Raw genomic sequence first — 21,658 nt, 5'->3', positions numbered from 1 at the left:
TAATGTTGGGTCCCATTTTTAAGGGTGTTTAAGGAAAATCTGCTAAGAGACAAGTATTCTAAATACAACGTTTGATTTAAACTCCTTGCCACCTAAAACTAAGAGGAAGATAAAAATATTTCCAAATATTATGACATTCCTAAGCAAACAAGTAATTAGACCTCTTTAAAAGTAACCTTACTCAAGGAAACATTGGTACCATTGTCAAATAAATCAGTACTAATGGCAGTGGGATACAAACTGAATCAGTCAATCAAACAATCCATCAATACCATTATCCTGTCTTTGAGAAACTGGTATCTCTCTTGAAGGTCTTGAAGTTCAAGCTGAGTTACATAATGTTCAGTCATGCCCAGACCTTTAGTTTCAATTGTTTCCAGCAGTGTATTGTGACTAAACACTTCTTCCTTAAGTAACTGTAAAACACAAACATCAAGTTAACAAAATCACTAAGACAACGGAACCGAGAATTGTGCATTTTAGCCCATTTCATATCAGGGCCTAACCATGGGAAATAAGAAGGGTACACTTTACCAGGGTTCATGGCTTCTGGCCCAAGCTGCAGTTTCATCATCATAACAAGGGAAATGAGACTATGCTAATCATCATCATAATCACAATAATTATAATAATAATACATGCTGTCATGTGAATTCTGACTTGCGGCAACCCTTTTCCATGGTTTTCTAGGTAGACAATACTCAGGAGATACCTAAACCACTGAGATATCCAGCCAGATATCATTTTTTCAGTATTTAAGGACACCTATTTGCCTGGACTTGTGAGCGTACTGTAGTGCTCTACACTGAACCTTTAATATCTCTTTTATTCCAGAAGACAGGAATAAAAAGAACTGTCAATAAATTATGGAAACAAATAAAAGAGAATTTCCCCACTGTGCCTCCAGCAAGAAGGGGCAGCCAGAGACCTAAACCACAAAGCTGTCAAGCCAGCTATGGATCAATCAATAAACAGGCAAGTACATTATAATAAGCTAAACACAAGGTAAGAGATAGGTATCTGGCTGCAGAGCCAGAGGTTGGGAGTTCAATTCCCCACTGTGTATCCTACAAGAGCCAGCCTGTGTGGCCTTGGGCAAGCTGCACAGTCCCAGGAAGCACCCAAAAGAAGGGAAGGGTAGACCACTCTGCCTGAGCACTCTTTGCCTAGAAAACAAGTCAGATTTGATTGCATATGATGATGATTAAGAGTGGCTAAGTTCCCACTTGACTGTGCATACATAGCCAGTGCACGCATAGAAGGCTTACCCCCCCACCCCCAGCAATGACGAAAAAAACTCTGCATACTTAAGAAGCAATTTGCAATGTTTCACAAGGGAGCTACTGCTAAAAGTAGAATGTTGAATAGAATCTTGCTTGTTTATGCTGTGACACTGCTACGATTTTTCAGTGGATAGACTTTCCACAAACCTTAGATTTGCTGAGAAAGGAATTCTTTTCCCTCAGTTCGGCACACTGCCTTTCTGAAGCATTCATGATTGCTTCCACTTTGTCCATCCAGCCAGTGAACTGTCGAACATCATCTTGGTAACTTGTCCATTTAGAAAGTGCTCCTTCCAGCTGGCTGAAATTAAAGGAATTCACACATGTACTTAATTCATACATTTTAATATATATTTCATATATTTTAGCCATGTGTATTCCATGGAGAACTCATAATGTGTCATTTTAGCTATATAGGCAGGATATGGAAACAACATGGACAGCATTATGAAAGTGGGAGGTGTGCCAGAAACCTAATATGGACTTCTTGACCTGCCTCATATACAGAGGAGTCTATGTTCCCATTCCTCCCATCTTAAAAGGGAAAAATACATTGTGGAGTGACTACAGTATGCCTGCAATCTTTGCTTTCCTTCTGGTGATCTTTGTACTATGCTCCACTTGAAACAAGTGAATGGTTCAGTCACTATACTATGGTAATGTGTATTTTTTTATCTTTAAAGAACAACCCTAAACTCACTTGCTAGGCAATAAGTTTTGCTGAGCTCATTAGGACTTACTCCTAAATTAACTTTGTTAGGATTATATGGCTAATTACACATAATGATCCTATTTACCAATTCATTAAATGATAATAACATTTATTTTCATTACATCTCTGAAGCAGCAACTGTAATCACATTTTCTAAAGTAAGTCAGAAATAGAGTAGGCCTATTGGAATCAATGAAGGAGTTGATTCATGAAATCCTGCTGATTCAATTGGCCTATTCTAGTGCTAATTAATATGCTATGCAACAGGATTTCAGCCTTTATGTTCATTTATTTCTTCTCTGCACCCCTGTACACTCAATTTTATTTTGCAGATATGTTGAAGTGATTGCATTCACATTAAAAATCTTGCAAACAGAAGGCATAAGATTAGTTTATAAATCTATATAGATTGTACTTGCTGAAAACCGATTACTGTCCAAAATGAAAGCTCAGGAAGCCTTTGTGACTGAAAAGCAACCTGGTGGCTTATAATTTTAATTAATACTACTGTTTATTCTGATAATATAAATGCTGTATGTACATGTATATTCATAAGTCCTTTTTAAAATATTCACATCTCCTGTTACCTTTTACAGTGAATACAAGCAGACAAAAGAGAAGCCCAGGAATCCTTAAGAGTTCTTAACTGCTGTTCAATGACAGGAGCTCCTTCTAGTGAAGTATTTTGCAAGACAGATTCTCCTCTTGTCAGCACCATTTTCATTTGGATTTCTTTTTCCTCTTTTACTGAAAGCAGCCCCTGAAAAAAAAAAAGGAGATCAAGTTCCCATCCTTATTATGATGACATGTACTTCTTTTTCCACAAAAAGGTAAATAAACTAATGAATCTGGGTTTACTGTGAATCCTTTAGATAAAAGTATATTAAGAATTCCCTCGATTGTATGTATAAGGACTTTTACCCACTATGAATATGTGTTTTGGCAAATGTAAGAATTATGTGAAACATTAATAATACATTTTCAAGACCAGAAAAGGAAAAAAAAAATATGTACAAAAATAAATTTCCAAATCCCTCTTCCTATCCCCAAACCCATGAGAAAGCAAGGTGTGTGAAGAGATTTTTAAAACAAATTGCATATGCTTACATGATTATAGAAACCCTAATATTAATTTTTAATAACTATGACTGATCTCATTTGTTTTAATATTTCTATGGCGATATGTTTACTTTCATAAACTCCCTATTTCTATTATGAAATAAAATAGATTTGAAAACAGAGTTTGCTTTTGTGAGGTACATACTAGAAAAGATTCTTAAGAGCAAGGATGTGTTGGTGAAGGCCAAGGCCAAATTAATCTATACCATGGCATTTTTATTACTGTGTATGGATATGAAAATTGGGCCATAAAGAAAGCAGACATGAAAAAAGATTTAAATTTGGCAGTGGCTCACTGCTAAGTTAGAAGATACTTGATGGCAAAGAACAACTGCCCCGTGGTGCAGTGGTTAAACTGCAGTCCTGCAGTCAAATCTCTGTACACAACTTGAGTTTGATCCCAACATATTCAATGTTTACCTAGGCCTCCACACTTCTCAGGTTGGTAAAATGCCTACTCAGCTTGCTGGGAGGTAAAATGTCCTCTGTATAATTGTGTTGTGAACTGCCCATAGAGCAATATGGGGCAGTATATAAGTCAAAACAACAATAACAACAAAGTACATATGCAAAATTGTCTTCAGAAATATGAAATGAACAGAAGGAATATCTAACATTAATAGAAAAATCTAATGTTAAATATTTGAGTTAAAGAGACTTTGTGCTTGCACTTTACTTACCTCAAGTTTTGCCATTCTGCTATCAAGGGCATTTTTCTCTGCGGTGGGATGGCAGTACGATTCTAGCATCTGAATTGCATCTGCCATCCAGTCCTGAAGCTCTTTCAGATCATGAGAGAACTGTTGATGTTCAGCTACAATTCTGTCCATTCTTGAGACCTTTTCCTTAAAAGCATACAGATGTTAACATTACCAACTGTTCCGATAATCTAACATTCCACTGGTGTTGAAAAAAAATCAGAAAGGGAAATCTCAGAAGACTATGTTCAGAATGAGTCAAGGGGCAGAAAGTTAGAAAGACCAACTTGCCCTGATTTTCCTTTTCTGCTTTTGGTTAATGTCCACCTGTCAATTCCAACCTCGGGTGCATTGGTGAATACTTCCCAAGCTACTACACATATACTACAGGTACGATACATACTCATTCTTTTTCCCCTTGCTGCATTTACATTGAATGGAAGTAGTGGGAAAGCATGAGTACCAGAAAACAAAACAAGCCTATGTCTTCCTGGATCACTTCACTAGCTCTGCTACTTACATGCAGACGCTTTATAAATATTGCTAAGTGATTCTGTTTCTGTTCATATCATCATTTTTGCTACACAGACAGATAGGCACTTTAAAGGAAACAGAAGTTCAGTATTTCAAATGTAAACTCTCATTTTTCAGAATGTCTGCCACATAAAAGCATACAGAGATGGGCACATTACCTTTGTTACATTGCTCAAAGCAAGATACTGAGAAGATAGCTGAGAGACTCTGTGCACAAACTTTTTGCTGGCAGCTTGTTCTTCCCAAAGCTGCTGAGCTTTCTCTTTTAGCCTGTTGAGCTGAAGCTCATGGCACCTTATTTCCTCAAGGACAGACTGTAAAGCATAAGCAGGTTTGTTAGGTGCAGATGCAAAAGGCGAATTGTAAAGAAGACATGTAGCAAGAAAATTAAAGAAATGGCTTCCGCAAAAGTGTTAAGGGACGTGGACATAAAGACCTTTCTAGATGGTCATTTTAGAGTGCTGCTATTACTTGCTTGTTGCGCAGAGGTGATGGGAGAATGACAGTGCCTCCTCAAACAAGGCTTCTACTGGAGACATATTTGCAGCAAGGAGACTGAATATTTTGTTAGTGGAGAAAAGGAACAAACCACTCTCTTCCAGCCTAAAAGGTAAAGGTAAAGGATCCCCTTGAAAATTTGTCCAGCCTATCACTGTCCCAAATGAGATTGCAGTAACCACTTTGTGACATGCAGTGGCAAGAGTGTCATTGATACCTGTGAACAAATGACTTCAGTGTCACTGTTGATAAGCTACATCTGTCTCCTGTCCATGGCAGCGTGCAAAACCTATACATGTTTTATTTCAGTTTTAATCTTACAAAGATGCTAAGAGATTCCAAGGTCTACAGCTCAAGTGTATAAACACTAGTGTTTGCTTGGTCAATCAGCTGTTGCTGCTTTTATTGTTAATAGACATGAGATACCTGTAATTGTTTCCCTGTGGATACAAATATTAATATCGGAATCACAGGTACCTGGGAAGTCCAGTCCCTCCCCCTCGAACAAGCAGGTCCAACTACTGGTCACCCCATGTTGTGTGAAGCTGGCATCATTCTCACCATGCCAATCATGGAAGCAGCCCTGCCAGCTCTTTCCTGCCTCCTTGCACAGCCAACCACTCAGCAGCTGAGTGGGGAGGCTCATCATCCCGCCTCCTCCCCAGGGACACAAATATGAATATCCCATGTCTAGTTGTTAAACATGAGCAACCCTACCTTCTTCACCTACAATGATGTCCTGACATTAAATGAATGTTTTGCTTTTTGTAAAAAGCAAGGCTAAGTTACTTAAAGAAATTGTGTTCACCTCTACAACATGGAACTACACAAAAAGTCTGGATTGAATGGTAATTGAGAGGATCACACTTTAAATCGGGATTTGCCAAACTACCCTGTAAAGGATTAAAGGATGTGTTTTGAACTGATCAGGTGAACCAGCCAACTCATAAGAGAAAGAAACAAAGCATGATATCAGGACGAATTGTGCAGCCAGAGATACTCTCTAACAAGACAAAGCTGAAGCTCATGTTATATCATCACCTGCAGTTTCTGCTGTTCTCGCCTTTTAGCAGGGAGGTCATGCAGGCGATTACTGCTGTCCTGCACCATTTTTTGGGTTTCACTTAACCAGTCCTGAAGAGGTTCTGCACTCATGTCAAAATCTTTCATCTGGGTCTTTAGGTTCTGAGAAAATGTGGAGAAAAAAAAGCATCTATGTATGACTTTGCATTAGTGGTATATTTTATGTAAATGACTGTACTGCCAATAAGGATCCTGACCTACAAGGTGATATTCAACCTCTTCCAAATGGCATTGCACACTGTTGGCCTAGGGCCGAGCAGGCCCAGGCAATCCTACCTATTACCATAATGACCACACAGACAGTCCTGGAAAGAAAGGACACAACTTTATTGGTCTCAGCAGCAAGTTGCTGGCCTGACATTGGGATGGAACCAGTGGATCAAAATGCCCGCCTACGTCTTGATGCTGCTCCAAGCAGTCTGCTGCGGGTAATCTGCCTGGGGTGACAGACCCTGGAGTCCATGTGGGCGTACACTAGTCCATGACTCCCTGCCCTGGGGACAGTGACAGGCATATGGCCCCCAATCTAGACCAAACCCTGCTCTGTCTCCAGATACCTTTAAGGGGATCCCTGCCTGGAGCCCATTAACAGCGAGGAGATCCATTCCAATGCCACAAACCATCACAGAAAGTTGTGCCAAAAATTGTGCAGGTAGCAATGCTGCAAATAAAACTTTTCTCGCATGTGCATCGTAGCTAAATACAACATTAGAATGGGGGAGGGAGGGAGGAGAACCTGCTCAGTTACAGAATGACTGGAGAGCCCCCGTGACTCCTGTTTTGAGCCAATGGGGGCAGCCGCACCCCCTTGTCAGTCTCCGTGCCCCCAGCCAGCCATGGCTACAGGACCATTTTCAGGAGCCCTGATGTCAACCGGGCCACCGCTCCACCACAAACAAGAAGGTCTGGTAAGTTGAGGCCCCCTTTATTCTCAGGATTAGGTTCACAGTTTTGAGCAGGCTATACTTGCTCTGCTTGCTCCCATGGTACCCGCAATTGTGTGATTGCTCCTGTAGACAGATCTTTCCTCTCAACCAGTTCCTACTCTGTCCTCAGGTTCTTGGTGGCATTCCTTCCCATTTCAGCATGATAGGCTTCCCTCTCTGGCTCTTCCCTTCCCTCATGCCAGCAATCTGCTACTGCCTCCTCCTCTCTTCCCTTCTCTTTATCCTCTTCTGGGGGGGGGGTGCCCCTTCTTCTTGTAGAACCTTCCCCATCTGTCCACCTTCTAGTACTCTATTACCCCTCAGCTCCTCGTCAGCCCCTTCCCAGTCCACCAGTGAGCTGATGGTAGGAAACTCCTTCACTGGTGTGGAGACATGATATGGCTCACCAGTGTCACCAAGAGAGGCTGGAAAGTCCTCCTCTTCACCCTCACCATCACCAACAAGATGTATACCAACTGCATTTCACTGACAAAAACACAAGAGCATTTTGGCAAATATTTCTGAAAAATACACTTCTTTGTTCCATACCTCCAGGGCTGTTTCCTTTTGGTGCAATGTGGAGATAAATTTTTTCCAATCTTCTTTAACTGAAGCAATTTTAGCTTTGATATATTTAGCTTTCTCTTTAGGTAAAATAGAACTTAATAGTTCTCCTTTGGATACCACCAAGTTTAATTTGTGCTGGCCACTTTCCGTTTCAGTTAAGAATTCCTAAATAAAAAAAACCACAACAAATTATAAAATTAGCAGTAATATGGTCTGTGTTATATCTTGCAAACAAAGGGCAGCAGATATGCTGCCTGTTCAGTCAATCTTTACTTGTCCCAGTACTCAAAGAGCACTCTGGCCAGTCTCCCATATTTTGCTTCATGAATGATAGACTGAATAATTGATATGAAGAGTTTTTGGACCAAACCTGAGAGATGTAATCCTAAGAGAGAAGGAAAGGGTGCTCTTGCAAAACAGGCAAACTATTCTCTTTAGGCTCAAGTTTTGTACTTAGAATTTTTCATGTTCATGTTTCAAAGCCAGAACGATGACCTTCGAGAAGATCAGGCTATTTTTGTTTTGCAAACAAATGACTTTCTATATATTCACGAAGGCTTTCACGGCCGGGATCTAATGGTTGTTCTGGGTTTTTCGAGCTCTTTGACCGTGTTCTGGAGGTTGTTCTTCCTGATGTTTCGCCAGTCTCTGTGGCCGGCATCTTCAGAGGCATCCAGAGCACAGGTTGCTGTCCTCTGAAGATGCCGGCCACAGAGACTGGCAAAACGTCAGGAAGAACAACCTTCAGAACATGGCCAAAGAGCCTGAAAAACCCAGAACAACCAAATGACTTTCTATTAAATTTAAAATTCATGAAACTTGCTTTTGGTCCCTCTCACTATCCTATGAATAGTAATTACAAATTAACAACAGTTTCTGCCTTTCACATGCCTTACTGCAAATATATAAGCCTTCTTCAATGTACTATAAACTCTACAAGAAATTAAATGACTTTCCTACAAATAAATTTTAATTATGCATTATGATCAGCAAAATCTAACATTGGAATACATCAATAAATTATTTAAAACAAGTACACTACATACCATTCTTCACTCTGTTCATAAATATGTACAGACTCAATTTACACATAGTGCTGAATCACATCTTAACTTTTAAAGAACACTCACCTTGGGCTCCTGAATCCTAACCTGTCCTCTCCTTCTCTGGTATTGTCACATTCCCCACTTAAGATTAGTTTAGCACATTATTCAAAACAAAAACTGTGATTTGCCTTAACGACAATTAATGAATGCAAGTCAACTCCACAAGCTATATTTGGAATGAGCATGTTTCTACTAAATGCTGTTAAAATCAGCTATAGTTTGTCTCATTTTGGCTGAGGTTGTTAGCTGCAGTTAATGTAACATAAAAGATAATGCTATTGAATTATTTGTTGTGGGCACAACAAAGAAAGATTGAGGGACAGGGAGAGAGGGGGAGGGAGAAAGAGAGAGAGACAGAGAGAGTCAGAGAAGTATACAATGCTGTGGTAAGGTCAGGTGTATTTCCATAGAGCTAAATTATGACATATATCTGCATTTTTAGACCACTATTACACATAGATCTTAACTTTTAAAAAAAACAAATATAAATCTTTAAAGAACCAAACATTTTTACCTGGATAATATCCTTTTTCCTAGCAATCAATTATTAGCAACTGTATTTGTGTACTATTAAATATTAACTTCTTATTAAGAGTCACAGACAAGGTTACAGTTCTAAACCCAGATTTCTTTGACGCAAGCATAATTGGAAGCACCAACCACTCAGGAAGATGCTATGAGGAACAGATATTATTTCTGTGCTAGAAACATTAGATATGTACAAGTTACCTGTATTTTCTGTATGTTGGCTGCAGCTTCACTGACACTTTGAGGGACGTCAAAACATTTGGCAGTAGTGATCTTTGAATTAACTAGCCATTGCTGGAAGTCTCTGTAGGCTGTTCTGAATCTCTGTTGCAAGGCCTGCTCTTTACTTTGGCAACCCTTTGCAGCTTGTAGACAAAGACTTCAGAGCATCATGTTAGTCAAATGAAAACATAAATTAGGATTCTATCACTCAAAATTGAACAGATACTTCTTCCAACATGATAAACAACTTAACATAAAATGCTTTATGTAACAAATCAATCTGACAGTTATTAGTTGAGCCAGAATTTTTAAAAAAAATCTAAATTGCCGCTCAAAGAAAATTTGATTTGTGAGTTTTTACAGCATTTTAACTTGCTTTGAAAGTTAAAGTTCGAAGCACATAATAATCACAATCAGATTACAGATGTGAACGCCATACTGGTTATTCCTATTATAAAATAAAAACATACCTGTTGTATTCCTTAATTAACTGTGACACTTTTGCAGAATAGGTACTCAGATCCTTGGAAAATCGACAAAGATCATTTAACTGAGTCTTAATATCATCAGTCGTATGTTCTGCCTTCCCTAGGTCATCCAGTGTCTCCTAATTAGAACAAAATCATATCCAAAAGTATTTATCTCTATGTACTGTAACTGTGACTTTTTCCACATACATACATTACATGGCATATCCCCTGCTCATCCTAGTACTGCTGCTATTGTTCGTTTAAAATTGACGGTGAAGAATTTCTGACAATATAACAAGTGACTATAAATGTTGTTATTTACAGCAATTTTAAAACACTGAATAAATATAGCTCTGGTAAGGCTGTGAGTTTTAATTGTACAAGTCACAACTTTCAGTCAACTCAAACTTCAGCTGGTTAATCAGTGGAAGTAATGGAGGCAACTAACTGACTGACTGACTGACTGACTGAATGAATGAATGAATGAATGAATAATGTGCATTTTAAAGTGCCCAGGGGTATACTGAAGTTTAGGATATTTGATTATTTTCATGCCACCAAGAGGACCAAGTGGAAATACACTACTGGTGCATAACCACAGGTCATGAAAGAATGGCTCAAGGACCACTGGATTTGTAAGATTTTTCCTTCCAAGACATCCAGTATCAGAACCTCCCCTCATATGTCAGAGGGAGAAGGTGGCATGCCAGGGCACCAGCGAAGAATCTGATGGTGATGGCTGACAAGTATCCCCCCACATATGTGACAGCCCTTGACTCTAAAACCAGTGAGAAAGAATTCATTTCGAAAATATCAGCTCTTTTTGAAGACAAGCCACAAATCTCATTTTCCTTCATTTTGGCCCAGCTAGCATGAACCCCCTAGTTTTTCAATATGATGTAAAATAACAGGGGTGCACAACTGGTGGGTCATGGACATTTTTGTGGCCCTCAAGGCCAACCCAGAGATATGAGAACAGCGGATTTTGCATCAGGGAATCTGAGGCTTCTAAAAAAATAGGAAAATATGATTGGTGAATGGATTTGATTAAAGGTTTGTTTCAATGGGGAAAGATGCTGATATTTCTAGTAATAATATTAATACATTGTAGATTATTTCAAATCAGTTTGAACTCTTTATGTCAAAACAATGTTAAATTGAGAGGACGTAAAAAATTGAACTGAGTCAGTAGTATTTGGTGCAGGGGTTTTTAGTCATTCATGTGGAATGGGGAAAACGCAAAATAAGCCATGAAGAACAGGGACTTGGAGAAATTTCTGAGAACACTAGGAAATTTGGTAATGTCAGTCACATGAGAATGCTGAGCACATGAACTGGGAGGATGTGAGAAAGAGCCTTAAAGCAAATAAAGAAAAACTATCAAACACCCTGTCTGTAAAAGTAAGAGAAGTCATACCAGTCCACTCCAAAAATGTCTCAGAAACTTCTCCACAAAGCAGAAGGGGGGGAGGGGGAGAACCACATTTGTACATTTTTGCAGGGAGAAAAGGTACTACAGAAGTATATGGGTTTTTTTTTTCCAAAAAAAGTTTTAATGAAATCAAAGCAAAGTCTCATGACAAAGAACACCAAGGAACTTTGTGGAAATGTGTCATTTGAAGAAGAGCAAAGCAACTGCCTATCTAAACACTCTAAAATAAAGTAGTTTGCAGAATAGGAAAATGAAAGTAACTTTCTGTGCACATTTTCCCTGTTCATACAGTGGCCTACAACATCAACAACTGTGATGAGGAATTGACACATCTTGGAAAACCAAAGAAGCTTAGCAGAATGCTCAAAACATTTGTATCTTATTTCTGCTCCGTTCAGAGCGCCCAGGTTCAGTGCTATAAACACTAAGCAATGCTATGCAACATCTGTGCACACAGGAAGTCGCAAAATCACTTCTGAAAGTCACTCATACATGCTATCTTGTTTCACGTAGCTTGCCTCAGAGCTTTCAGCATTAACTGTTTCTATCCAGTTAAAAAGTTCATTCTGAACTTCTTTTGCATATCACTTTTTCCAAAGCAAGAGTTTAAAAGTATAAACGGGAGAAAAAGCGAAGACAGAAACAAAATGGTTTACCTTTTCTCGGTGCCAGCATTCCACTACCTCTTTGTCTGTGTGCTTGCTGTCCAGAGGGGTCAGTCGTTCAGACCAGGTTGCAAGGCGTGTGCCGAAGTGCTGCAGGGCCTCTTCCAGCTGAGTAGCCTGCGTGGTAAACTCTTGCTCAGACATGGCCATCTGACTCTCCAGGTCTTGCAAGCCCTTTTGGGTTTGGAACACACTCTCTTCCCACTGCTTCCAGTCGGACTGAAGGGCCTGCATTTCCGCGTCGATGTCTTTGCAGCCCTTAACAGTTGTGTCCTTTTTCACTGCAGGAGCCAGCGCCTGAACTCTGTTCAGGCGGCTCTCACCAGTTTGTCTGGAATCTATCAGCTCCTGCAATGGAATATTGCCATGGTAACTGAAATGGCTAGGATCCACCTCAGCTGGATAGCAGCACACATTTACTACAAATGACACACAGCATTATACAGAGCACTGCCGGCTGCTCTGGCTTCACAAGCATTTTCACCAAAAATGTATTCTGCAGTAAAATGTAAGCGAAAGGATAAAGTGAAACAGAAAAGGGAAAAAATCTGTGCCGAAAGTAAGACAAATAGTTCAAAGTTAGAAAGAGCTGCAGTATCAAAAAGGGGAAGAAATTAGCCATATTTCCCAAGAACACAGAAACAAGTCTGTTTTGATTAAAGTTGGCCACCAAGAGATAACTAGGCTAGTTTTCTTGACTGGACTACTGTAATGCACTCTGTATGGAGCTATCCTTGAGAACAGCTTAGGAATTACAGCTAATGGTGGATGTTGAAGAACACTGGGAAGTGCCTGGACACACATATATTAACGTTTTCCTGATGGAGCTACACAGGCTGCCCTTTAGCTATCTGACTGTGTTCAGGGTTTTGTTATTTACATATATAGGGAGGCAAATCATGGCCTGATTTATTTCCTTCTTTCTTCATTATTTCAACTTGTGCACTCTCTCTCTCTCTCTCTCTCTCTCTCTCATAATACAAAATAAAGTAAATATCATAAAATAGATAAAACTTGTCACTCACTAAAATCTGTCTTTAAACAGAATAAAACAAATTAAAAAGATTTAAACAACTCAGATAGTAAAGTACTAATAAAAGGTGTATTTAAATAATACTGCTTTTAACTAATTTCTTAAAAACCAAGAAGGCAGACACCTAATGAATCTCTATTGGTGGCTTGTTCTAAAGGGAAGGGTCCACTACTGAAAAAGCACACTTCCTAGTGTTAACTCTGGCTTCCTATAACTTGATCCCGTTATCACATGTCCTGCACTCTGGCATGATTGAGAAAAGATCCTTCTCCCTCCTCTACATGATTTACTTTCAAGTATTTGAAAAGTGCTATCATATCCCAAGGTTAAACATGCCCAGTTCTTTCAGACTTTCCTCACAAGGCTTGGTTTGCTGTTCCCTGATCATCCTTGTTGCCCTTCTCTGAAATTGTTTCAGTTTGTCAGCATCCTTCTTAAAGTGCAGTGTCTACAACTGGGCACAGAACTCAAGATGAGGACTAACCAGTGTCGAATACAAGGGAACTAGTATTTCACAGGATTTGGAGACTTTACTTCTGTTAATACATCCTAAAATATTTTTTTGCCTTTTTTTACAGCCACAGTGTGATAATAGCACACTTTTCTGCTGGATTTCAGAACTCTTGCATCCATTTGAGAAGGCTTCTCAGAATGTCTCATGTTGAGGCACCCTATCTCAACCATAAATGAAACATTGATGAGATTTTCACAATCTTATTGGGACAAAGGTTATAAACGTATCTATTACATCTTTAAGATCTTCAGAGGCGGCCTTGCTGATTGTGCCACAGCCTACTGAATGTTACTTGATGGGAATGTGGCAATGGGCCTTGTCTGACAGATTTAATATACATGTTAATGCTGCAAACTGTTCCAGTATTTTTCTTCATAGCAAGTAAGTGGTGGGCATTTAGCAATAATAAAAATAGTATCATGCCATGTGGCATATTTTATAACATATACTACTTTATAAGTATTTAGTGTACAGTCAGAGAAAACAATGGGCAATGCAGATGTTCCACTTTGCAGTTCTGTCCAGAATTTCATATCATCCATTTTAGATGAAATTGCACCCATTTTGCACTTACAAGTCTTAAGAAATGTGTATTATTTTGCGTGTGATATTCAAAATGCAATTATCACTTTCTGTTGCAGAAAATGGCAAGATGCAACATAATGCTAGTCCTATTATGAAAAGTTTTTTCACAGTTTCCAATCTTTGTTTATGCATCTGCAGAATCCAATTCTCCTGAATATACATAGTGTGCAACACAATAACCCCTGTAAGATACATTGTTCGCTTACTTAAAATAATTGAGGACAAGCATCTATGAATAGAACTGAGACCAGCAAAAATGCTCATAGCTGAACTTAAAATATGTTGGGCTGAATTCAAACATTGTCTTTTGCACACAACAAGGTTTGGCCCATGGAATGCCTTTGATCCAGATGAGAGATCCTACTAGCATAAGGTGATTGACTGCAAATTCCTTTGCAGTTCCCCAGTTCCAGCTCCCACCCTGTCCTAGAAAGCCCTTTGAGGATATATTTTGGAAACAGAAGGGAGCAAAAACCACCTCTTTCAATTTCACTGGTTTGGTAGCAGAAGCAAAGTTTGAATCCAAGTTATTCCAAGGAAAGCAATGGGTTATTATCGTCAGGTCTAAAAGCATATAAGGGATGTAAAGAACACTGCTTAAATTCTTGGTTCTTACTGATGTAGCCTCTCTTGCGCTGATAAAATGCTTTGCTGAGGAATTTCAAAGTCCCATGTGATTCCTTGCCTCTGGGTGAGCATGAAACAAGAACTGGTATTTGTTCTCATGAAGGTGTCCATAATTTGTGCAAACTGTCTTTGTGTAGTGTCCTTTGCCTTCATGAAACAAAGCAAGCACATCCACCCATTCCAATAACCAGAAGGCCGAAAAGTTGTTGACTCAAGTCATACCTATAGAAGGGTAAGTAGGTGGAAATATTCAGTAATTGAAGACTTGCTCCTGCTGTTCCATGGCTTGTCAACTCACAAATGAGTTTTATTACATGGAAGCCATGGGAACATCAGAGCAGAAGGAAGAAATCCTTAATTACTGAAAATTTCCATTGCTGTATGAGAGATTTAAAAATAGGGAGAGATCTTCAGAGACCTTCTCCTTCAATCCCATAGCATGGCTCTCACAACTTCCATGCAACTTCCATGCATCTCCAATAAATATGTACCAATATAAATTGCAAAGTTACTACAGCAGAATTTCTCACATTAATTTTGGCCAGTTTTTTCTGTATAGCTGCTGAATCCCCCGAGGCGTCCGACCAGCGGTGAAGCTCCTCCTTTGCTGAGTGAAGCCAGTCAGTAAATTCATGTACTGCATCAAGGTACAGCAAATGATCCTTGACAATATCTTCTACTCTTCTCATTTTTTCCTGGAAGCCATAATGATGCAGCATTTCATTACTATGTTCAAGGAATAAAAAGCTAAAGCTTTAATTCACTGGATGGCATTTATCTTCTACTCAAGGAAATAAATATTTCAATTGCCTGACCAGATAGGTGGGATATAATCAAACAAACAAACAAACAAACAAACAAACAAACAAACAAACAAACAAACAAACAAACAAACAAATATTTGTTTCAGTTGTACAAGCAGCTATTTCTTACAGTACTTGCAGTATTTTCTTTAGAAGGAGTAGATGATTGCCTGTAATTAGTGAGTTTTATGAGTCCTTGCCACTCTTGCTTTTGATCCAGGTATGGAAAGGAGCTTTTGATTATCTTTATTTAGAGATCCACAGGTGCCAATCTGATTATATCTCCAAGAGTACTACCACTGACCAGAATCTCCTAGTATTACCTTTGTGGGCTCAAATGGTTCTGTTATGAGCATATTAACAACAAATAGCTCATAAATGTGAGAGACCTCTTGTCCCATTAGGTTTAAGCATGTCCAGTGAAGCTGAAGCAAGCTCCCCAATCCCCATGAACTACAATATACAAAGAAGCTTTTTACATCTTTTCACATCTTCTATCACCTCTCTTTTTTTCACTATTTCAGTTTCTACTACAAGTCTTTGCATGCACATGCACACGTGCACACACAATGTTTCTTGTGGCCCTTTTGACTCAACCCATTGCCAAATTTGGCAAGGCAACAGCAGCAGCAGAGGAGAAAAAGAGAGAGAATTTTATTTAAAAGAAATCTGCTGCATGGCAGAATTCTGTTGGTTTCAAAATATATACTATTTAACAGTAGCTCTGTTAAGTCATTCTTCAGTGGAGAGTGTATGCCTTGTTTTCCACCTAAATCGCACTGTCCTGGAAGCAGGGACAACTCTTGGACTGGAATGCCTCACCTCATACAAATGCAAGGGGGGGTACCCCTTATCTCCATTATGAGCCATCTATGGTTTGGAGCACAAATTACCTTGAACACAAACCATCTCCATGAGCCTTCTTGCAAGGGAAAACAAGATGTTTTGCATGGCCACTACTGTGCAGTCAAAATCTAGCAAAGCCAACTTAATTTTAAAGGAAAGTAGCTATTTTTCTCCCATTGCCATGCCACTGAAATTCAGTGGAGTAGCACCAGGATGCAGTTTTCAGTGGGCTAAAGAAGACTCAATCCACTCCAAACCCCATTAGCTACCCACTAGAGATAGGAGCAAACCACCAAAATGGCAGTTTATTGTGGTTTGTGGTTCATCAAGGTTGATGAACCATGAACCACAAACTTCCTTTGGGTTTTCCAACGAACCACGAATCAGTCCATGGTTTGTCAGGGTTTTTTTTAAGACAGCCCATGGCTGTAAAAAAAAGCTGAGTCCCCCACCCAACTGCCTGCCCCCCATCCTCTTCCCACTGCCTCCCTTTGCCTCTCTACTTTGTACTGCCACTGGAACTGGTGAAACAGAAGGTAGCCTGCTGGAACAGAAAACACTATTCTGGCAGACTAGTCTGGTCTCTATGCTTCTCCGCACGTTGATCAACTGTTCGGCATGTACAGAGGCAGACAGAGAAGGACAGCCTGCTGGAATGGTGGTTTCCATTCTGGCAGCCTAGCTTCTATTCTGGTAGAGGTGGAGGCGGTGGCGCAGTGGTGGTGGCTGTAGTGGCTGGACGACAATGTAGGTAGGACAGTGAGCAGGGGATAGGGTGCAGGCTGTGGAGGCAGAGAAAGTGGGCTCACCAAACAGCTGTTTGGCAGGCCCATAGGCAGAGAGAGCAAATTAGGCTGCCAGAATGGCCATTCCAGCAGCCAAGCTTGGTCTATGGCCCGAATGAAGGGACTAATATAAATGGGAAATATTGGTCACTTCATATTCTTTGGGCCTCAGGAACTGATGAATATGAAACAACAAATATTACATAAATCAGCGATTTCTGATGAATATTGTGATTCATTTTTTTTATTTGTCCCCATGTCTATTACTCGACTTTAGACTCAGTGTTTAGTAGAGATGAGCAGGAATTAAAACACAAGTCACCAAATTTGTTCAAAAATTGCAGTTCTTCCATTTGTATTCATACCAATCAATGCCTCCAACAAATCCGAATCAATGAATATTTAGCAATTTTTATTTGTCAATTCATTTGGCTATAAAGTGCCCCCCAGCACCTAGAGACACCAAAATTGCAGCAAAGCTTCCTCTGACTCTTCTCTACCTTTACTCCAAATTTGGTGAAGATTGAGTTTCCCAAGCCCGCTGCTAAAGGGCACTTTCTTGGGGGTACCCACTTTATGGGTGTATAACTTGGATGTCTGAAACCCAAACTTCACCGAACATGGATGATTATAGAGGAGATTCAAGGGAAACTTCCATGTGAATTTGATTGCTCTAGATGCTTGGGGGTATTTAATATGGTTTTAAAGTAAAAAAAATGAAATGACAAATTGATTCATTGATTCATCAGAAAAAAATATCGTAAATTGGTAATTCATGATTCATTTTTATTTGTTTATTTATTTAATTTAATTTATATGCCACCCACTCTACCCAGAGGTCAACCTTGATGAATCATGAATCAAAATGAATCACCATTTTTCTGATTTGTGCCCATCTCTACTATTTAGTACTATGACTATACCACATCACCATCACTATGTACTTATGGGCCTTTCTCTATATATGTCAAAGGTGGAGATACCAACATTTTAATTTATAATTAAGGGTTCTCAATAGTATAGGGCTTCCATATCTTTTAATCTGTTCTCAAGATGACACACTGTTAGATTATTTTAGCCAAAGGAAAACATACAACACGAGTCACAAAGATTTTATGAATGAATTTTTCCTTCCACCCTCCTTCTTCCATTGCACTCTAAAATGGCAAAGTTCCTCAGTTCTTTCATCATCGTATTATTCAAAAAGACATTCCAAAATAATGAGCCACATTTTCTTCCTGGCACTAATTACACTGAAGGTTTACTTAAAGCCATAAAATGTCTAAGATAATTGTCCAATAATTTTTTTGGGGGGGGGGTAATGTATTTTATATATCCTATCCTTTTTCAATAGAGATTAAATATTTATTATCTATTATATTTTCAGGCTGGATAGCTCAGTGAGTTATGTATCTGGCTGCGGAGTCAAAGATATAAGTTCAATCCCCCCACTGTGCATCCCAAAAGAGCCAGCCTGTACAGTCTTGGGCAAGCTGTACAGTCCCAAGATGCCCTCAGACGAAGAGAATGGTAAGTCACTTCTGAGTGTTCTCTTCCTGGAAATCCCTGAAAAGGGCTGCCATAAATGAGAATTGACGCGATGGCACATAATTATTTATGTTATATATTCTCTTTAGAAATATGTTCATTGGACCTGACATAAAACTCGTGTAACTCTGTTCACTGGTTAAATGCCTATTATATTAATGCAACAGCAAGACATCATAGATATTTACCTTAGCCACAGTTGCAATATCAGTGAACTGTGTTTTCAACTCTTCTTGAGCGTCTTCTCTAAAGGAATCATCCTCTGTTTTAGAATGCAGGTCTCTGGCTTTCCCCATGAGCTGATGTAGATCTTTAGAATGCTCCTCCACTTCAGAAACAACCGCTTGGAAATAGTCCAGTTGGGAAAATTTCTCTTTCAGGCCATTTTGGGGGCCCAATGGCTGCTCTACTTTGTGGTCTACTGACTCCAACCACTGGTCCAGCTGGCTTTTCCTCTCAAGGTAATCATTCCACTGATTAATCACAGATTCCAACAAGCTTATATTAAAAAAAAACAAGAATGAGATCAAAATCTTATAAGTCTTAAGAGAAATGAATTGAGCTATAAAAATAGATTATAATTATATAGGGATGGTTAGCAGTTAAATCTAGCTCTTGAAAAGGCAAAGCGATTATCTCGGTGCTGTAATTTGGTATAGGTAGTTAGCAGGCTTGGGGAAGTTAAAATTTAGGCCAAAACACAGTCCTGTCTGCACTAGCTAGAGAGTACTTAAGGTCTATATCTTTGATACGCTGAATAAGTATTGGCCTAATGCTACCTTGAGGCTGTCTCAGTAAGAAGTCCATAGAGTTAGTTAATTATAATTATTTATTAAATTAATTATTCAATAAATAATTATAATTATTTATGACATAAAATTAGATTACAAGAAGGTCCTTCCCACATTTTTATTCCTGACTCAGTTGCAGGGACAGAATTTTGAAAGGGAGTTCTGCAAATATCTGAATGCTAAACTGATTCTGCATAACCCTTTACTGTTTTCCACGGGGAGGCAAGCAATGGTTTGTTTCCCTCTTAGTTTCCCTTTCCTTATCTGTGGGAGTGCCATTCCCAAGATTGCTAAACCACATTGTTGTTGTAGTGAGGGCACACCCTTCTAGCAAGATGCGGCTGCTTCTGGGAGGCGTGGCTACACATTCTTTCTCTTTCTCATATGTGATAAAGAACTTGCTTAAAAGCCTTTCCTTGGGCCAGTCATAATGGCATTATGTAACCATTGTCCTATCTGAACTCTGTAAACTATCTGTATACTGTCAACTATCTGTGAGCTTGTAAGGTTAATAAAAGAGAGTCCTCCTGGGGGTGTTTCCCCAGAGTTGATGCAGAGCTGTATTGAGAGCTGGATCCAGAGGTGGATCCAGAGGTGTATATGGAGGACTCTGCTGGCAGACATCCCTGTGTGTGTGGTGATTTCTTTAACTTCTCTCTCTAAGACTAATTGCTATCCTAATCACTTGTGACTACATAAACTATCAGTGTTCTCATTTCATGACCCTACACTTATCTGTGGGGGAACAGAGGCTATGACTGCATTACTTTGCCCTAAATTCATTCACACTGCAGGTAAATCTGTGCTCCTTTGGTTGTATTTAAAGGATTTTAGGATCCAAATTGCCAAAATAATTATTTCATGTAGCCACAGAGTAGAGAGTCCACCTAACAGGAAAACTTGCAAAATTAAGATCACATAGTATTCAAATAGGCAACTACTGAAAGATTTTACCTCTGGCAACTCACGGCAGTGCTAATAATGCTACTCCAGAGATCTTTTAAAGTTTGCAATTGGTTCTGTATCACGTTCTGCCCTTCTTTATTGCTACTTTTAATGGCTTGTTCACCTTTTCCAATAGCCATGTTTAACTTGATCTCTCCATCACCTTTCATTAAAAGGATCTCCTAAGAAGCAGAAGAACATTAAGAGGTTTTAGTTCAACAACTTATATAAAAGAAAAATATCATCCCTCATATTTTAAAACTGTATCATATTTATATAGAAAAACAATAGCAGAATGGATTTTCCATCTAAGTTTTTCCGGAGGCAATGCTGTCACCTAGTGGATTCCTGATGACTACTCTCTACAGGGTTCTTGTTATAAATTAAGCAGATAATTCAGTTTGATATATTTTTACAAATGCTTTATAGGAACAGGCAGTTATCCTGATGGAATAAATCTGGTGCAACTGCTGAATTCTATTTTTGAAATCAATAGAAAGATAACCTTTCACAACTGTAAGACAATTCCCATGTGCATTTGGTCTTTTTGTAGATTAAGGTAATGCTGAGAATACTAAACTACTAAAATAATCTCAGGTTTCATTTGTAACAAACCGATAATAACCTTTGATCATAAAGAGCAAAGCAGTTTCAAGAACTCCTACAATGATGTTGATATCTCACTATGTGTTGGTTGGTTAACTGTATTTCAACATTTTTCCCCTCAATTTCCACTGCTGAAGTTACTGCTGTTGTTCACATGGAAATGATTAATTATCCTGAGAGGAATGCAGTGCAAGGGTTCACATTCAGCACTGATTAGGCCTCACCTTGAGTATTATGTCCAGTTCTGGACACCACATTTCCAGAAAGATGCTAACAAATTGGAACAAGTTCAGAGGAGGTTGATGAGGATGATCAAGCCTTATGAGGAAAGGCTGAAAGAATTGGGCATGTTTAGCTTCGAGAAAAGAAGACTGAGGGGTGATATGATTGTACTTTTCAAATATTTGAAAGGCTGTCCTACAGAGGAGGGACAAGTTCATCCCAGAGTGCAGGACATGCAACAATGGGCTCAAGTTAAAGGAAGCCAGATTTTGGCTGAATATCAGGAAAAACTTCCTAATTGTTAGAGCAGAATGACAGTGGAACCTCGGGAGTTGGTGACTGCTCCAACACTGGAGGCATTCAAGAAAAACTTAGATAATCACCTGGCGGATATGTTTTGATTGTATTCCTGCGTTGAGCAGGGGGTTAGACTTTATGGCCTTGTAGGCCCCTTACAACTTCAATTTTCTATGATTCCATGACATTGCATCTCTAAAATTGCCCTCAGTC

General features: G+C 39.2%; 1 protein-coding gene across 11 annotated transcripts in view; it reads right to left on the bottom strand.

The window, feature by feature from the left end:
- The window catches only part of SYNE1 (spectrin repeat containing nuclear envelope protein 1), a 350,189-nt gene that overhangs the window by 180,276 nt on the left and 148,255 nt on the right, over positions 1 to 21,658 (bottom strand). For 10 of the 11 annotated variants that reach the window (XR_013540562.1, XM_072995212.2, XM_078383243.1 and 7 more), the window contains 13 exons: positions 20,330 to 20,502; positions 18,773 to 19,082; positions 15,133 to 15,297; positions 11,835 to 12,191; positions 9,747 to 9,883; positions 9,256 to 9,433; positions 7,403 to 7,585; positions 5,886 to 6,029; positions 4,505 to 4,660; positions 3,795 to 3,959; positions 2,583 to 2,755; positions 1,431 to 1,584; positions 273 to 416 (listed from right to left, as the gene is read on the bottom strand). Coding sequence is in view for 10 of the 11 variants with exons in the window: in XM_072995212.2 (XP_072851313.2) it covers positions 273 to 416; positions 1,431 to 1,584; positions 2,583 to 2,755; positions 3,795 to 3,959; positions 4,505 to 4,660; positions 5,886 to 6,029; positions 7,403 to 7,585; positions 9,256 to 9,433; positions 9,747 to 9,883; positions 11,835 to 12,191; positions 15,133 to 15,297; positions 18,773 to 19,082; positions 20,330 to 20,502 (2,439 nt within the window). In the remaining variant the exon portion in view is untranslated. The remainder of the gene's footprint in view (positions 1 to 272; positions 417 to 1,430; positions 1,585 to 2,582; positions 2,756 to 3,794; positions 3,960 to 4,504; positions 4,661 to 5,885; positions 6,030 to 7,402; positions 7,586 to 9,255; positions 9,434 to 9,746; positions 9,884 to 11,834; positions 12,192 to 15,132; positions 15,298 to 18,772; positions 19,083 to 20,329; positions 20,503 to 21,658) is intronic. The other variant, XM_078383240.1, reaches the window with a different exon arrangement.

Source organism: Pogona vitticeps, chromosome 1, assembly GCF_051106095.1.
Source record: "Pogona vitticeps strain Pit_001003342236 chromosome 1, PviZW2.1, whole genome shotgun sequence".
Lineage (NCBI taxonomy): Eukaryota > Metazoa > Chordata > Lepidosauria > Squamata > Agamidae > Pogona > Pogona vitticeps.
Note: the sequence above shows the minus strand (reverse complement) of the source record. Positions and strands in the feature narration are given on the sequence as shown.